An 18381-nucleotide genomic window follows, 5' to 3' on the forward strand; every position below is an offset into this window, starting at 1 on the left:
CTACGGTGGGGAGGGGTTAATGAGTTAATCTAAGGTTGAATTACTTAGTAAGACGTCAGTCTCCTGACTCCGAAAGAGAACAATTAGAGCAAGCTTGAAATACCTGTAAATCTTGCTAGTGAAATAGGCCATGCCCCCAGGGGCACATGAAACAAAGAGGCCTGTTTTTTGCTGGCAACACAAAACATTTTCAAAAATTTGATCATGGATCTAATCAGGGGACGACAAGCGGTGGCCTACGACTTCACCGCAGCTTCCAAACCTTTGAAAAATAGATCAGAGGGAGGCAGCACAATTTTCAGGTTAAATTTTTACGTTTGCTTCCTACAAGAGTCCCAAAGGTGCTTTTTCAAGAGGCAACAGGATTTCCTTGCTTTTCTTTCAAGACATTTCGCTTCTCATCCAAGAAGCTTCTTCAGTTGGAGAGCACCCGGAAGCTTCAACTGGCCCAGAATGCGTCAGTTCAAGAAGAAGAGCTGATGAAAGTCCAGTTGCCTCTTGAAAAAGCACCTTTGGCACAACCATGACCTGGATGACTGAGAATCTCCATAGACTTCCTACGAGAGTCTATAGATGTAGACTTCGTATTAATAAATATAATAAAATATGCAACTGGTTGATGCCAAATATGGAAGGTAAAAAAGCATGCTACTCAGGTATATTATAACATATTTTACCAATTTCCCACTGTATTTTTTCCACTTTTTAACCACTTACTATGTATTTTTGATGATATATGTATCTGTTTTGTTATTTTTTTTCTGTTATTTTAAAAGCAATTTTTTTTTTCATAAAAGATAGTTCATGCTGTCCAGTGGTGGGATTCAGCCGGTTCGCACCTATTTGGGAGAACCGGTTGGTAACTTTCCAGAGTGTTCAGAGAACCGGTTGTTGGAAGAAATCTCTTTTTGTTTTTCCCCCGCTTTAAGGGCTAATCCTGTAAGGAAGGCAGGAAGGAAACATTCTGGTGTTGTTTCTAGCCTCATCTTTATTGCCCTGCTTACAGAAACTGCCTCTCCGGTTAACCCTGATTACATTGTAAGAGCTAAGGCGAAGCGCCCATCAATGGGAGTGACGTTGAGTTGGCCACACCCACCCAGTCATGTGACCAATGAGCCCCGCCTACCCAGCTGGCCATTAGGGCAGAGAACCAGTTGTTAAATTATTTGAATCCCACCACTGATGCTGTCTGATCATACTTGGGGCTAACAAACCACAGATCCTAATATAGGCCTAAACAAATGCTTTCATGTATATACTAGTTTGACTGTCTCAAATCTGATCCAAGGCGACAAGATACTGATATGCCTATCAGTAACTTCTTGTTTTGGGAAGCTATTCCCAGTAAAACCAATGTGAAAAAAATTGTTCTCGCTAAAGTGGTTGGTGCAAATATTATGCCAATTTGCGAAGCCTTCAGATATGTTGACTTCACCTCCCAGAATTTGCGTGGCTTTTGGCTCATGATGTTGAATACCATACATGTGGAGCAGTGGTGGGATTCAGTCGGTTCACACCTATTCGGGAGAACCGGTTGGTAACTTTCTAAGCAGTTCAGAGAACCGGTTGTTGGAAGAAATCTTTTGTTTTTCCCCACTTTCCAGGGCTAATCCTGTAAGGAAGGCAGGAAGGAAACATTCTGGTGTTGTTTCTAGCCTAATCTTTATTGCCCTGCTTACAGAAAATGCCTCTCCGGTTAACCCTGATTACGTTGTAAGAGCTAAGGCGAAGCGCCCATCAACAGGAGTTGGCCACGGCCACATTGTCACATGACCACCGAGCCAAGGTGGCGCAGTGGTTAAATGCAGCACTGCAGCTACTGCTAGATCAGCAGGTCAGCGGTTCAAATCTCACCGGCTCAGGGTTGACTCAGCCTTCCATCCTTCCGAGGTGGGTAAAATGAGGACCCAGATTGTTGGGGGCAATATGCTGACTCTCTGTAAACCGCTTAGAGAGGCCTGAAAGGCCTATGAAGCGGTATATAAGTCTACTGCTATTGCTATTGCTATTGCTATTGCTATGCCTACCCAGCTGGTCATTATGGCAGAGAACCGGTTGTTAAATTATTTGAATCCCACCACTGATGTGGAGGCTGCCCAAGCTGCTAAAGGTATATTTCATTTCATTTCAAAAGTATGTATCCACTCACTTAAGAACAATTATAAAGAAAAGGAAACTTCCACATCTCCATCAGGCTTTAAAGACTGAAAAAAACATTGTCGTCTTGTTGCATCTTGTTTGCAAACCTGCTGCATGTTAGCATTTCATAAGAGAGAGGTATGTTTCTGAATCGGACAACCATGGACCCCAGTGACCTGTCAAATGCGTGCCCGACAAAAGCGCGCCAACAAAACCGCGGCGAGAAAAGAGCGAAGTCTAAATCACGCCCACAGAAGCGCGCCGATAAATGCGCACCGACGAAAGCGTGCTATCAACAAACCATGTGAAAACAAGGTAATAACCCCAAGGGTTAGGTTTAGGGTTAGGTTTAGGGTTAGGGTTATTACCTTGTTTTCACGTGGTTTGTTGATAGCACGCTTTCATCGGCACACATTTATCGGCGCGCTTCTATGGGCGCGATTTAGACTTCGCTCTTTTCTCGCCGCGGTTTTGTCGGCACGCTTTTGTCGGGCGCGCATTTGTCGGTGAACCTGGACCCCAGGCTCTGAACCAGGGACAGCTGCTGGAAGATCAAAAGGTCAAGGCAGCTGCACAATCAAAGTGCTACCCCTGTTTTAATATCCAGAATACAATGAACCCCTGTAAAATGAGGGGCTTTGATTGGACAGTTGTAGACAATCATCTGGACTTTTCTTTAAAGACACTGATGATGTCCCTGCCATGAAGCAGCTTAATCCTGAGTATCTAAGGAGATTCTCCGTCATCCAGGTCATGGTTGTTGAAAAAGGTGCTTTTTCAAGAGGTTTTGCTTCTCATCCGAGAAGCTTCTTCCGCTCTGACTGGATGGTGGGGAGTGGAATGGGAAATACTCATCCTGAGTACCACACAGAGGTGGGTTCCTACCAGTTCGCACCAGTTCGGTAGAACCGGTTCGTCAAATCTACCGAACCGGTTAGAAGAGGTTCCACCAGTGGACCCGGAAAGCAGGCCACACCTACAGAAGAGGTTCCAAAATTTTTTGAAACCCACCACTGACACACACACACACACACACACACACACACACACACACACACACACAGACTCACACAGAGAAAGAGAAAGAAAGGAAGAAAGGAAGAAATAAAAAAAGAAAAAAGAAAGAAAAAGTGAGAGATGAAAGAAAAAAAGGAAAAAGGGACAGAGAGACAAAAGGAAGGAGAGAGAGAGAGAGAGAGAGAGAGAGAGAGAGAGAAAACACATGGCCGGCAAGCCACTCCCACCAGGTCACATGGCTGGCAAACCACTCCCACAAAGGAGGCCACACCCACAGAGTAGGTTCGGGAAAAAATTTGAACCCCATCACTGGTACCACACAAATATCAGAATTCAAGCCACTGCAGAGAACATGAGGCATGAGATGCGCTATTATACCTTATCCAGTCAGAACACTGAACAGCCAGTTGACACATTGCCAAGCGATGCCGGCTGGAAACCAAACCCTGTAAAGAAATAGATGTCAGAATTAATGGAGAGTCTAGATTACTAGATTTTTTTAAAGGTTATATTAAGGAACAACTGCTTTATTAGCCTTAGGCTTCAGAGTCCAATGCATTGGTTATAATATTTGCTGGGTAAACTTGTTTACTAAAAATGTTTCCCAGTTCTCTAATCCAGAGATGAGCAGTGCCAAACAATAATGAGACATGAAGGACTTCAGATTGGAACTTCCGTAAATCGTGTTGCTAAATTTCAGCAGCAAATTTACCAAGAACGGATGCATAATTTTTGCCAATTATTGGTAGGAAAAGTGAGAAAAAATACAGGTTCAACGCAGCGTCAAAAAACTGCCTTACTCTTCAGATGAATCCTCCAATGAGTCCCAATCTTGACATGTCGTCATCTTTGGAGATTTTGCTGCTCCAAATAATTTTTGAAGAACAGTCCCTAATACTTAATAGCTTCCCATTTTTACTCCAGCCTTACACACATATATTTCCCCCCTCCCTATCTGTTTCTAGATTGCCAGTGTTACAGGGGTGGGTTCTAGCCGGTGTTACTGCCGAATCGCTTGTGCGCACGCATCGTGTGTTGGATGCGTTTTGTGCGCGCAGGAGCAGTTCAATGGAAATTGTTCTGCGCATGCGCAGAACTCCAAAAGAAGATGGCAACAGTGGCAACAGGGGAACCGGTTCAGGGGCGTGGCCAGCCTGGGTCGATGCCGGTTGTGCGACCCAGGCCGGCATACCACTACCTGTTCAGCCGAACCAGTAGGAACCCACCTCTGCAGTGTTACTTATAAACTACGTAATCTAAAATCAACTAACTATAGAGTGGTCAAATGTCACAGGAAAAGCTAGGCACCTGCATTTATAATTAATGTGTAGGAAGGAAATTTCAGGTGGCAAAGCTTGTCTTTTAAGGGCACAAAAAATAACGGACATCTCCATCTGACCAGCCTGTTCTTTACAACAATACAAAATTGGCCCAGGCTGGCCACGCCCCTGAACCGGTTCCCCTGTCACCACTGTCGCCATCTTCTTTTGGAGTTCTGCGTATGCGCAGAACAATTTCCATTGAACTGCTCCTAAGCGCACAAAACGCATCCAACACACGATGCGTGCGCACAAGCGTTTCGGCAGTATTGTTACAAAGAATTACAAAATAAAAATGGAAGTGAAATTCTTTTTTTTTTTGCTCAGTTGTGTATGATCTTTTTAAATGGAGATGGTAACCCAAAAAAAAAAAACATGTCTGTGAAGGATTACTCCACTCTGTTGCATTATGTACTACGGGCATGTTTGATGAAAACAGTGTAGTATGATCTCTTGCTCCTTTCCCCAAAGGCATTACAACTAGTTGATAGGGATCCTGTGGGAATTAAGCGATATTTTTAGAAAATGAACTATCCCATCATGACATTGGCATAGAGCATCGTGCTTCAGGTGATAATTTAAAAATCAGAAGAAATGACAAATGAATGAAGGGAAAAAAAACCATTTAACCCATTAAACCTTGCCACGTTCATGCCAGTGGTGAGATTCAGCCGGTTCGCACCTATTCAGGAGAACCGGTTGGTAACTTTCTAAGCAGTTCGGAGAACCGGTTGTTGGAAGAAATCTCCTTTTGTTTTTTCCCACTTTACAGGGCTAATCCTGTAAGGAAGGCAGGAAGGAAACATTCTGGTGTTTATTTTATTTTTGGTATCCCCTCCCTTTTTTATTGTGAGCCGCCCTGAGTCTCTTGGGAATAGGACGGCATAAAAACTCAATAAAATGAAATGAAAAATGAATGGTGTTGTTTCTAGCCTAATCTTTATTTTTTTTAAAAAAATTTTTTTATTTTTATTACATAGACAACACATACACACAATAATAAAAAAACCACACAAAAAAACCATCATCACATACAGCATGTCGTTTGGTTACAGGTGTTTTAACATTTATCATTCTTATACATTTATTATTTCATTTAATAGGTTATAATATACTGTTTGGGTTGCTTTGTTTACCATCCCTTCCTCCTGTTGTAACTCCACCTTATTTTCCCTTTCTTTTCTCCCTCCCTTCTCTTCTTTCTTCCTTCCTCCTTTCCTTTCCCTTCCTTCTTCCTGTACCTTTCTCCTACTCCTGCTTTTCCTCATCCCCTTCCTACCCTCTCTCCTTCTCTTTCTCTCCTTTCCATCCTCCTCTCCTTACCTCTTTCTTTTCACCCTCTCTCCCTTCTCTACTTTCTTCCTTCCTCCTCTCCTTCCCCTTCCTTCTTCCCTTACCTCTCCTTTGCTCCTGCTCTTCCTCTTTCCCTTCCTACCCTCTCTCCTTCCTTTTCTAGCCTAATCTTTATTGACCTGCTTACAGAAACTGCCTCTCCGGTTAACCCTTATTACATTGTAACAGCTAAGGCGAAGCGCCCATCGACCTGAGTGACCTTGAGTTGGCCACGCCCACCCAGTCACATGACCATTGAGCCCCGCCTACCCAGATGGCAGAGAACCGGTTGTTAAATTATTTGAATCCCACCACTGGTTCACGCTACAGATTGCTTCCCTAGTTGCCTTCTCCAACTAGTGCATGTCCTATGTGAAAAAGGTAAACATTTTAATTAAGGGTTTCAGCAAAAGATGTCACACTTGTTCATCTTAGGGTGCCTAGTATCCATTCCCCACAGTTGTGATTATCTTTGTGAACAAGGAAGAAGAGAGAAAAAAGAATGCATCTACCTGTTTTCCATATGAGTCATGTACGGGTGAGACTATTCCACCAATGACGATGAATCTTCCTGTCTTGTGCAGATAATCTCGGGCTCTTTCTAGTGAAAGAAAGGCAGGAAGGAAGAGAGGAATGAATTAATACTTAAACGCTGATCACTGATGAAAAAGCCAGCAAAATGAATTGGAACATGTTGCTCTTCGGGACAGGCCGTCGTTCCAAAATGGTTCTCAATAACCGTAAAAGAGCAATTGACACCGAAGAGTGTGTACATTTAAAGAATTCGTTAGGTCATGAATCATATAAGTTAGCTCCTCATTTTAACAATTCAAGTTATTGGTTATTAATAACCTTCCTCAGCATAGAACATCCACATTGGTTCCTCAGAGTAGATTATCCATGTGATAATTTGGTTAAATGGAATTTCTTTCCTCGGAAAGTCTATACTAGGGCACAATATAAGGAGTTTGAAAAGCCTTGGGACCAAACCTGACAGTGTCTCCAAAAGCTGTTGCCAGATTGAAATACTTAAGGTGTTGTGGCCCAGCAGGACTCCAACAGCGAGGGGCCCCATAAGTCGGCTCTGGAGGATGTGGAGGACCCTGGACAGGGTTCTGACTCCGAGCAGGGCGCAGAGAGACTGGTTGGCCACCAGGTGGCGCCTGAGCCTTGGATCAGTGGGGAGGAGACAAGCGAGAGTGATCCAGAAACCAGCAGTGAGTTGTTCCTGGACGCACGCCATCGAAGAGCTACTCGGCGTCAAGAACAATTACGCAATTACAGGAGGTAATTACACTCAACTGGTGGTCATTAGGCTCCTCTCCAGACTATAAAAGAGACTGCTTGTGCCACGTCCTTCTTGCAGAAGTCAACGCTTTGACTAAAGAGAAACAAACTTGGCAGGCTGGATTGCTGCCAAGGTTTGTCTGAGTTGCTGCCAAGATTTGTCGGACTTGCTGCCAAGGTCCTTATCTGTTTGCTTGTTTGGCTTTCAGCCACTGAAATTCTGGTCTTGTTATTAAAGGACATTCCATTTAAGCTTGTCTTTTGTTACTGGATGGAGGAGGGGGTCAGAACATAAGGTAATAGAGAAATTATTAAATATATGCTTTCCTGCAGTGTGCTTATGAGGAACAGATTTATGGGGCACAAGTGGGCAATCTTATGGTTTCCCCCCCCTTTTTTCTTGAGAATCTTTGGTGGCCAGAATTTACTATCTGGCCACCAATCTCCACTGCAATGTTGTCTCCGCTCCTTCAGGGACATCAAGTTCACCATGAAATTTTTGTGATTTGCTTGTGAGTTGGATGCTGGGAGGGATTTCAATCAAGATCACTAGTTTAATGGAGCCTATATGGACATAAGGCTTGCACATTACAACCCTAATTTCACCCGAGCAGTTCGAAAATTAAATGCAGAAAGTATTGGAGAGAGACCCACTTTGGACCTGCCCATTCGGCCATAGGGCCGCCTCGGGGGCAACAAAAGGCTTGGCTTCCTTTCAGGCCCAGCTCTCGGCTGCCACTGCTCACCCTCCCCTCCACCTTGGATCTCGCATCCAACCCATGATAGGGATCCTTCCTGCTTCTGGGCGGTGGGCAAGTGACCCTCCGGGGAGAGTGTCACGCTGGGGTATTGTGTGCCTAAACCAGGCTCTTGGTGCTCCCTCCTGGAGCCAAGCCTAAAAGATGGCCAAGCCTCACCATGTAGCCCTTTGGCCGAGAATGGTGGTCCCTGTCCTCCGCCGTCGGTCTCAGTTTCTCAAGCCAGGTGAAGAGTGGCCACATGGGAGGCAGCTGGGTGAGGAACAGAGATTGGCGAAGGAAGAGCCAAGGTGGTGCAGTGGTTAAATGCAGCACTGCAGGCTACTTCAGCTGACTGCAGTTCTGCAGTTCGGCTGTTCAAATCTCACCGGCTCAGGGTTGACTCAGCCTTCCATCCTTCCGAGGTGGGTAAAATGAGGACCCGGATTGTTGTTGGGGGCAATATGCTGACTCTGTAAACTGCTTAGAGAGGGCTGAAAGCCCTATGAAGCGGTATATAAGTCTAACTGCTATTGCTATGGCAATTTCAGAAGCTATACTTACTTTTCTGAAAGTAAGTAATTTAATTTTGTTTTAACTTTTGTATTATGTGTTTCTTTTAATGTTGTACGCCGCCCTGAGTCCTTGGGAGAAGGGCGGCATATAAATCTAATAAACTTAAACCTAAACCTAGTCGGAGGGACCATGAATTGGCCCCCTGTTTTAAAAGTTTCAGGACCCCTGGAGTAGATGAATGATCTAAAGAAACAAAATTTACTGAAGTTTGCACCAGAGGACCAGAGACAGATTATGAATGGATCTATAGCAATAAGGGAAGTTTTGGAAGCTATAAAAAAAGATTAAATTAGGAAAAGTGCCTGCCCCAGGCTCTTATTATAAATGTCTGGAAGATGAACATTTTCAACATTTACAAAATAAACACAATAAACTCTGCCCTACAGGGAAGAAGATAGAGACTTGGAAACAGGCCAAAAGAACATTAATACTTCAAGAGGCATAAGATTTGACTTTCATAAGAAATTGTAGGGTAATGATTATAATGATTCCAGATAATAGACTGAAAATAATCTTTCAAGAATTTATTCATGAGGATCAATGCGGGTTTTTTTTACTGAAAAGACAGTTAAAAGACAGTATTGGTAATGTGTTATACATTTTGTAATATTTGGAGCATCATAATTAACAAGCTGCATTGATCTTTGCAGATACAAATAAGGCCTTTGACAATCTGAAATGGACTTTCTTGTTCAATGTTTTGGAAAATATGAATTTTGGAGAGGACTTTATAAAATGGGTAAAGTAGATTTACCTTTTACAGAAACCACAAATAATTGTTAATGGAGTTCTAACAAAGCCCTGTGAAATAGGAAAAAGAAAATCAACAGAAGGAGCCCAGGGTCTTCTCTCTTATATATTTTGATTCTTCAAATTCCGAATAGTGATATAAGACAGGATGAGAAGATTGTGGGGGGAAAGGTTTTTTTTTTTCAAAAAAAAAAAATTATGGGCTTTGGCAGAGGACTTGCTGTTAGTTTTGAAAGATCCTTTAGAGGCAATTGAAATATTAATGGACAAATTAAAAGAATGTGATGCATTAGAAGTTTCAAGATCAATAAGCAGAAGGCAAAGATGTTAACAAAATATGAAAACAGAATATCAAACAGAATTGAGGAATAAAATGGGTTTTAAGATTAACAAATATGAACTACCTGTTATTTCAAAATAACTGTTAAGGGATAGAAGTTTTAAAAAGACATGTTAAAATGGAATAAACTATAACTGATTGCTGGGGAGAATTTCTGTGATAAAAATGAATGTGTTGCCTATAATGATATTCTGTTAAAACATGTTTTGAAACCGGATGCACCATTAAATAGTGTTAGAAACATATATCTAAATGTGTGTGTGTCAGTGGGGAAAAAAATGTCGAGTTCAATATGAGATATTACAAGATGGAAAGGAAAGAGGAGGATTGGGTTTATCAGATTTAAAATAGCATTTTACAGCTTGCTGTTTGGTTTGGATAAAAGAGTGGATGTTGCTGAGAAATAGGAAGTTTCGTAGTTTAGAGGGACATTGAGTTAGATATCACTGTTTCTCTTATTTACAATTATTAGAAAGATAAGACGAATATATAATCACTGTAGCAAAGGAATGCATGATTTTGAACACTGAAACTAAAATGTATAAAAATTTATTGAAATTTGAAAAAGAAGAATAAGTGAAAAAATATAAGAAGATGGGCTAAAGAAATTGGTTATAATAAACACTGCAAAACTATGCAGTTGAAAAGGTTGAAATTTACACTACATTATCATCTTAAAGCTTATAAAAGGATGTTCCATTGGTACATGTCATCAGAAAAAAATTGTCAAGAGTGCCATTAATAGAAATTATATATAAAAACAAAAATGATTAAATATGTGAACAAGAACGAGTAGTTGCATTTTGTTGTATTTTCACTGTTGCAAAAAATTAAATGTAAATTGAATTGAATCAGAGGGGTTTGCTGTGTTCCAACATATTTATTCGTCTAATATTACCTTTTTTTAGAGTGAAACCCAGTCTATATATGGACTTTATGTAGCTCATCCCTATTTCTTTAGTATCTTTTTGAGGCAGAATGCCCAAAATTCTATATATCATTCAAAGAGTATTCCAAAAATTTGTATAAATACATTATGAGAGTAGCAACTTTATCATAGATTCCTTATGTAATAGGGTACCCCGTAATGTATAATCAAACTACCGTACCTAGGGCCAGAGGAGACCTGACCATTATATACATGAAAGTCAATATTTTGTGCCGTAACAAGTATCCCACTGAATCTCCTTTGCTATTTTATGAGCCTCGGTTTAGCTCAAGTTTCTTTCTTTTTAATTTTGGCCTGCCACACTTTCTCTTATTTCATTATGCTGTTTCTTTAAGTATAGTCAATGGGAGGGGGGAATAGAAGGAGTAGAATTGTGGAATGTATTGTTTTCATTCTTTACTAGAAGCCAAGGTCATCCTTTGTTCTCCGCACCAGTGCACCTGACCGGAAGAAGCTGGGCATGGATGACAGCGCGGAAGGAGAAGATTGGACCATGTGATGGACTGTGGATGTGGGGACAAGATCATGAACTTTTAACTGGGTGGGATTCTGATGTAACTTCCAGAGTTGGAATCCCCACAGCTGTGTGCCAACATGCCTGCTTTATTAAATTGGAACTTTAATCATAGTTTTGCCTTCAACTCTGATTTAATTCTACATGGTATTTGGAACACTGAGACAGGTCTGTCAAGACAGTGCTTCCTTCAACAACTATAATATTTTAAATGTGTGCTAGGCATAAATTAAAGTGCGACTGAATGATTTCTTGGTCTAGTTTCCAGTTTCTACAGCTGGCATTACCACGCTGTGAGCATGTTGCATTGACTTTTCTATTAGCTCAATTACAGCACTGCCTAAGCATACTATTATGTTGTTAAAAGGGAAGGAAAACTACTCATCGCTCCACAAAGACTACTCTAATTCTACTAACACAGTACGCCTAGCCTGCTAGTAAATGTAGGCTTGCCATGTTGGCAACAATACAACTTCCTGGATTTTAGAACATTTGATGAGCAGAAAACAGCGATAGAAAATAGTGATTTCAAGCTACAATGCTGAAAGGACAGGAGTAATTGAAGCTTATCCAAATAAGAGTGATGGCAGATGAAAGATAGCCCAGCCAGCATGGTCTCAACAATAGGAATTTTATGTGTGTTTCAAGCCACTCCATTTAAAACATCTGTATGGATGAAACATATACTTATTGAATTAAGTGGGCGGTGATTTAATTGTTTTCATTAAAATACAGTAAATTTTGACATAACGAAGCTCAGTTTAAGTTTAAGACAAAATGTGTTCTGTATTTTATGCATGCATAAACTTCCATTCACTAATTAGTAAACTCTTGTAGCCCAGCAGGTGCCTTTGGAGCCCTATGAAGCGGTATATAAGTCTAACTGCTATTGCTATTGCTAGAGATAAAATAAAATGAGATAAACTGCTCACTGGACACGCTGATAAGAAAATTAAAGCTTAGATGAAAACTGGTTTGGTGTGGTGGCTAGAAACTGGAAGACTAGGATTTCTACCAATTTAGGCAAAAACCAGCCGGGTGACTTTAAACTAGTCACCCTCTCTCAGTCCTAAGAAGGAGACAATGGCAAACCACTTGTAAAGATTGTCCAGGCAGTCTCTGAGAATTGTGCATGATTAAATAGAAGGGGAAAAAAGGCTTAAGTATTTTGGATATATACAGTAATATGTAAGTCAGGTCTATTAGAGCAGTGTTTCTCAACCTTGGTGACTTTAAGTCCTATGGACTTCAACTCCCAGAATCCCCCAGCCAGCATAGCTGGCTGGGGAATTCTGGGAGTTGAAGTCCACAGGACTTAAAGTCACCAAGGTTGAGAAACACTGTATTAGAGTATATCCTTGAGGGCAATTGAAGAAGTCAGCAACTACCATTCATAATCCAAGCATGAGCTCAATTCTGGCAGATTTTTCTTTTTCTACTTGTTCTTGTTTCTTTAAAGAGCATATTACCTCTGTCTAATGAAAACTTGCTTCTACAGCTGCGCTACCATTATGTGATGAAATCTTCCGGAGCTATTGCAAGAATGTGTCTCTGCTAAGAATAATTTTTACTAAAGTTTTTCACACTCCTCTAATAAGGAACAACCTGGTTCTGCATATAAAAATGTGCCGTTTTCATTAACCACTACATCTAGTAAGTCTTCCATTACTTTGATTTGTGGTCTCCTCTTGAACTTCAGACTCATGTTCTTCTTGGCATCTTCCTTAGATTTATAAAATATATAAACTAATCTGAAGAATGTTAATCTGCTGGAAACTATGTCCGGGTCTTATATCCTGATATAATATTCCAATAAAAGATAATTTTTAAGTCCATATAACTTTTTTCATAAGCCTCTTTGACAGACTAGCCAAGGGAAATAGAAAAAACAGGGCAATTTCATTCACTTCTACTTTTCACTAGAAAGCCTCGTGAAACGAGATTTATTTTGTCTAACACATTTCTGGAAACGCCTGACTTTTCTTTATGCGTTCCTTTTTCTCCCTGCTGCCTCACACAAGATCCATGTGACACAGCTTATCTCAATACATTTTCTCAATTTTTAAAATAAATTTATTGTTTTATCCTAGAGAGCAGAGGTGGGTTCTTGTAACTTTTGCGTGCTTCAAATGCCAGAGTTTCTGAGCCAACATTTCGATTGCTAAGCAAGAGCGTTGTTAAGTGAGTTTCACCACATTTTACAAGTTGGCCACTCCTACCCAGTCACATGACTGGCAAGCCACTCCCACCCAGACACATGGCTGGCAAGCCACTCCCACTCGGTCATATGGCCGGAAAGCCACTCCCACCCGGTCACATGGCTGGCAAGCCACCCCCACTCGGTCATATGGCTGGAAAGCCACTCCCACCCACTCACATGGCTGGCAAGTCACTCCCACTCGGTCATATGGCCAGAAAGCCACTCCCACCTGGTCACATGCTGGCAAGCCACCCCCACTCGGTCATATGGCTGGAAAGCCACTCCCACCCAGTCACATGGCTGGCAAGCCACTCCCACTTGGTCATATGGCCGGAAAGCCACTCCCACCTGGTCACATGGCTGGCAAGCCACCCCCACTCAGTCATATGGCTGGAAAGCCACTCCCACCCAGTCACATGGCTGGCAAGCCACTCCCACTTGGTCATATGGCCAGAAAGCCACTTCCACCTGGTCACATGGCTGGCAAGCCACCCCCACAAAGCAGGCCACACCTACAGAAGAGGTTCTAAAAAAATTTGAAACCCACCACCTCCAAGTAGCCTCAAGAGCTCTCAGGGAGAGTGGTAACAACCAGACGACTACAAAGAAATCCTTCAAACACACACACACACACACACACACCCATCCTTACAGCATTAATCCTTCCACCACCCCCACCCTCCTGCCAGAACCAATGAAGCTTCTTGGATGAAAAGGAAAATGTCTTCTTCTTCCTCAAAGAAAAAAACAGTCCAGCTGATTTTGGAAAAAAAGCACCTTTGAGACACTTTTAACATCTTTCTTGTGATAGCAACTGGTATAATTCTTGCCTCCTAAGTGAAAGTTTGCTATTTTGAAGCACAGCGTTTTTTCCAAATGTATTATTATGCTTTCCAAACGTTCTATTTCTCCTGTAGCTTTATTACTTTTTTTCCATTCTCCTTTTTTCTAGTTATCTGAAATTTAAGTGTTTACCCTCGGCTCCCAAACAGGCCATAGTGGGCCCATCTAATCAGCATTCTGTTCCACAAAATGCAATTAGGAAGCCCACTTATAACATATTAAGGCAATCCTCCAGCTGGCCTGTTGTTGTTCCTTTGCTATTAGTGAATAGAGCCACAGTGGCTGGAGGCAGTAGTAGTTAAGTCATGAAGCCTAATCCATTGGCCTTTGAGAGATCTGTCTGGATTTATTTAAACCAGTGGTAGTCAACCTTTTCCTACCTACCGCCCACTAATGGATCTTTCTTGATGGAAAAATTTCCCTTACCGCCCACCAGTTTTTGCGCAAGTGCGGAACATGAGCATATTTCTTTTTTTTTCCCAGACATGGCTTCTAAATTTGTTTCACAATTTAACAACTGCTTTTACGTTTTGATCTGCACTCCACACACCGCTTTTTTCTCTCCTCTTTTCCCTTTTATTACAAACACCAAAAACAAGGCTGTGTTAGGTGCCAATTTTTGTTAAGTGTCACCATCAAAACAAAATTCCTTTTCCTGCCTTCTTCTTCTTTACCTTTCTTATAGTATTTCACTATATCAAGGATCTCTTTTTTCCCTTTTTTATTTTCTCCTCCTTCTTCCTTTACTTATTTCTTTCTTTTATTTTATAAGATAACAAAACTTAATTTATGAGCCAGACTAAACACGGCTTACTCTCCTCCTTTATTTTATCCCCTTTTCTCCATTTTTCTTCCCTTCTTTTGTTAATTTTTTTTTATCTTTTCCTTTTTATCTCCTTTTTTTTAACCTTCCTTAGGGCAATGTACAAAAGTAAGGCTGAGCTAGTTAGCCCACTTATTATTATCAGCCAACAACAATTCTCTCCTGCCTATAACTTCTCTTTCTCCTATTTTGCAACTGCTCTGCTCCGCTTGATTTTATAAGATAACAAAACTTATCTGCCTGTCCCTGCTATCGGTTTCCACTCCTCCCCTTCCTCTTCCCACGTGTTTGCTTGTTTGCATAGAGAGCCGAGGTGGCGCAGTGGTTAGGGTGCAGTACTGCAGGCCACTTCAGCTGACTGTTATCTGCAGTTCGGCGGTTCTAATCTCACCGGCTCAAGGTTGACTCAGCCTTCCTTCCATCCTTCCGAGGTGGGTGAAATGAGGACCCAGACTGTGGGGGGGCGATATGCTGACTCTGTAAACCGCTTAGAGAGGGCTGAAAGCCCTATGAAGCGGTATATAAGTCTAACTGCTATTGCTATTTGCATGCACGCGCACGTTGGTTTATTGATGTGTGCGCTCGCGCCTGTCCACTCGCTCAAAAGGACGTTTTAACCTCCGAAGTCCCTACCGCCCACCTGGAATCTCGAAACGCCCACTAGTGGGTGGTAGGGACCAGGTTGACAACCCATGATTTAAACCTTTGGAAGCCATCTATACCAGCGAACAAACACTTTATGGCATGACGTGGTAGGTTTCATTGAATAGGCTCCCTCATAATTGGGATAACTAGGCTCCCTCTGGATGTAATAGCAATAGTAATATAATAGTAATTGAATATGAATGCTTAATAAGGATATTAATAATGCTATTCCAAAAGTAAGGCTGAATACTTTCTGAACGTTTAGAGTTATAGCAACCATGTCAAATTAAATGAATCTACATCACCATGAGAAACTGTGACAGAGAGTTAGGAATACAATTGAAGAAAATGCTACTTTTTTATATAAGAAAAAAGGTTGAAGCTAAAATCTTCTAAAGCTTCTACAGTCAGAGGGCTCAAACTGTCAGTCTGCCTTAATTTCATCCTGGGTGACCTTGAGGAAACTTTGCCCAATAGTCTCCAACAACTCTACCTTGAGAAAGACTGTCAACTGTAGCTTTTAATGCAGCTTTCTAAGTTCTTATGTCACAACCTTTGCACCAGGCTGAATGTGGCTCTGCACGCACACAGTGTGTGTGTGTATGTGTATATCCACAAAAAATAAGACTTCACTTCAGATAGCAGGGATGGACTACTGTAACGCGCTCTACATGGGGCTGCCCTTGAAGAGTGTTCGAAGACTTCAGCTTGTCCAGAACGCAGCCGCGCGAGCGATCGTGGGTGCACCTCGGTACACCCACGTTACACCTATCCTCCGCGAGCTGCACTGGCTGCCCATTGGTCTCCGGACACGCTTCAAGGTGCTAGTCGTTACTTTTAAAGCCCTACATGGTATCGGACCTGGGTACTTGAGAGACTGCCTCCTGCCAGTCACCTCCCAAAGACCTATTAGATCCCACAGACTAGGCCTCCTCTGAATTCCATCTGCCGACCAATGTTGGCTGGCGACTCCTCTGGGGAGGGCCTTCTCTGTGGCTGCTCCGGCCCTCTGGGAAGGGGGGCATATCGCCCCCACAGTCTGGGTCCTCATTTCACCCACCTCGGAAGGATGGAAGGCTGAGTCAACCTTGAGCCGGTGAGATTTGAACCGCCGAACTGCAGATAACAGTCAGCTGAAGTGGCCTGCAGTACTGCACCCTAACCACTGCGCCACCTCGGCTCTATCCCCCCTCCCCCCCAATAATAGTCTAGTTTTTTTAAAAAACCAAACCCTTCCGAATTATCACAGTAAAATCCACAGAAACATTGGATCAGAAACAAAGAAATAATGATGTCAAATGGATGAAGAGAAATTTGGGGGGAAGTGCATGCTATTAGCCCCAAAGAAATGGAAGATGGTTGGGAAGAACAAAGTGGGGGGAAATAATTCAGAGAATGGAAAAAGAGGAGATTTCAAGAGCCCAGGTGGCGCAGTGGTTAGAGTGCAGTACTGCAGGCCACTTCAGCTGACTGTTATCTGCAGTTCAGCGGTTCAAATCTCACCGGCTCAAGGTTGACTCAGCCTTCCATCCTTCCGAGGTGGGTGAAAAGAGGACCCAGACTGTGGGGGCAATATGCTGACTATGTAAACCGCTTAGAGAGGGCTGAAAGCCCTATGAAGCGGTATAAAAGTCTAACTGCTAATTCGGTTGGCTCCTGAAGAGAGAGCCCAGTTGGTTTCTTAGGTATTGAAGGAGACCTACGTCTGGAATTTTTAGGCTTTTAACCCTTGCTTAACTCTGCTCGAGTGATCATAAAACGCCTAAAGTCAGACTAGATGAGGCACGTCGTTCTGTTGCCTCCTCCTGTAGAGGGCGCTTTTTAGAGGCTTTTTTAAACAGTTAAGCACTAAGCAGAGTCATCCACGGTGACTCTGGCAGCAACTAGCTCAGCCTGACCTCAGCTCTTGCCTTTTTCCTTTTACATTTTTCTTTCTTTTCATGATGACAGTGGTGAGGCTCTGCCTCCCTTGCCTCCCCTGACTGCACGTCCCTGGTGGGGACAAGAGAAAGAACTTATATGGAACTAATATCATTTTGTATTTATATAAACAAATGTGAGGTTGAGGAATATCAGAGAGTCGTGATTCCAGAGGCGATCTGCTGCATTTGCTCTGGCTGTGTGAATTAATTCCTATGGCAACTGCAGTCCTATTCACAGATGCTAGCTTTTGTGTTAAGTGTCCATTTGTGTTAAGCCTGTCCATCAGGCTTCCTCGTATATAAAACTGCACTTTTGATGGCACTGTCAGCTTTTAGGATGTAGCGTTCTTATTTTCCACCGCCAGTCTCCACAGAAATGGTGAAATTAGTTTGACTGGAAGGGACCTATAGCACAGCATCTGGAGGCTCCTGCCTGGAAGAGTCATACTAGAACCGAGGTGGCCCAGTGGTTAAATGCAGCACTGCAGGCTACTTCAGCTGACTGCAGTTCTGCAGTTCGGCTGTTCAAATCTCACCGGCTCAGGGTTGACTCAGCCTTCCATCCTTCCGAGGTGGGTAAAATGAGGACCCGGATTGTTGTTGGGGGCAATATGCTGACTCTGTAAACCGCTTAGAGAGGGCTGAAAGCCCTATGAAGCGGTATATAAGTCTAACTGCTATTGCTATTGGTATTTTCTCACAAATGAAGGCAATATTCTTAATGCAAATCTTAAGGGTCTTGAAACACCTGCCCCCAAATATTAAGGTCAGCCCCCCCCCCCCAAGCAGGTATTTTTTCCCCCTATAGCTTTTTAAAAAGGAAGGAGAATAATGAGAGTGAAAAGAAAGGGAAAACCATGTGATTGGTTACTTATATCTATAAGGGGAAAGTAGGATAGCTATTCTCCTTCTGATGTACCTAAATTCTAGCACCCATCATTCCCAGCCAGAGTTGATCTAGAATGATTTGAATTCATGCCCACATTCT

At 42.3% G+C, this 18381-nt stretch overlaps 1 protein-coding gene across 1 annotated transcript in view; it reads right to left on the reverse strand.

The window, feature by feature from the left end:
• Positions 1-18381, reverse strand: part of NMNAT2 (nicotinamide nucleotide adenylyltransferase 2) — a 72325-nt gene that overhangs the window by 26117 nt on the left and 27827 nt on the right. Inside the window, exons 2-3 of the mRNA XM_087726971.1 lie at positions 6320-6408; positions 3535-3602 (exon numbers count right to left, since the gene is read on the reverse strand). Of these exons, the coding sequence (XP_087583097.1) occupies positions 3535-3602; positions 6320-6408 (157 nt within the window). The remainder of the gene's footprint in view (positions 1-3534; positions 3603-6319; positions 6409-18381) is intronic.

The sequence above is a fragment of the Thamnophis sirtalis genome, unplaced genomic scaffold (genome assembly GCF_051295495.1).
Source record: "Thamnophis sirtalis isolate CommonGarterSnake01/CBP01778 unplaced genomic scaffold, rThaSir2_p1.2 scaffold_12, whole genome shotgun sequence".
Taxonomy (NCBI): domain Eukaryota; kingdom Metazoa; phylum Chordata; class Lepidosauria; order Squamata; family Natricidae; genus Thamnophis; species Thamnophis sirtalis.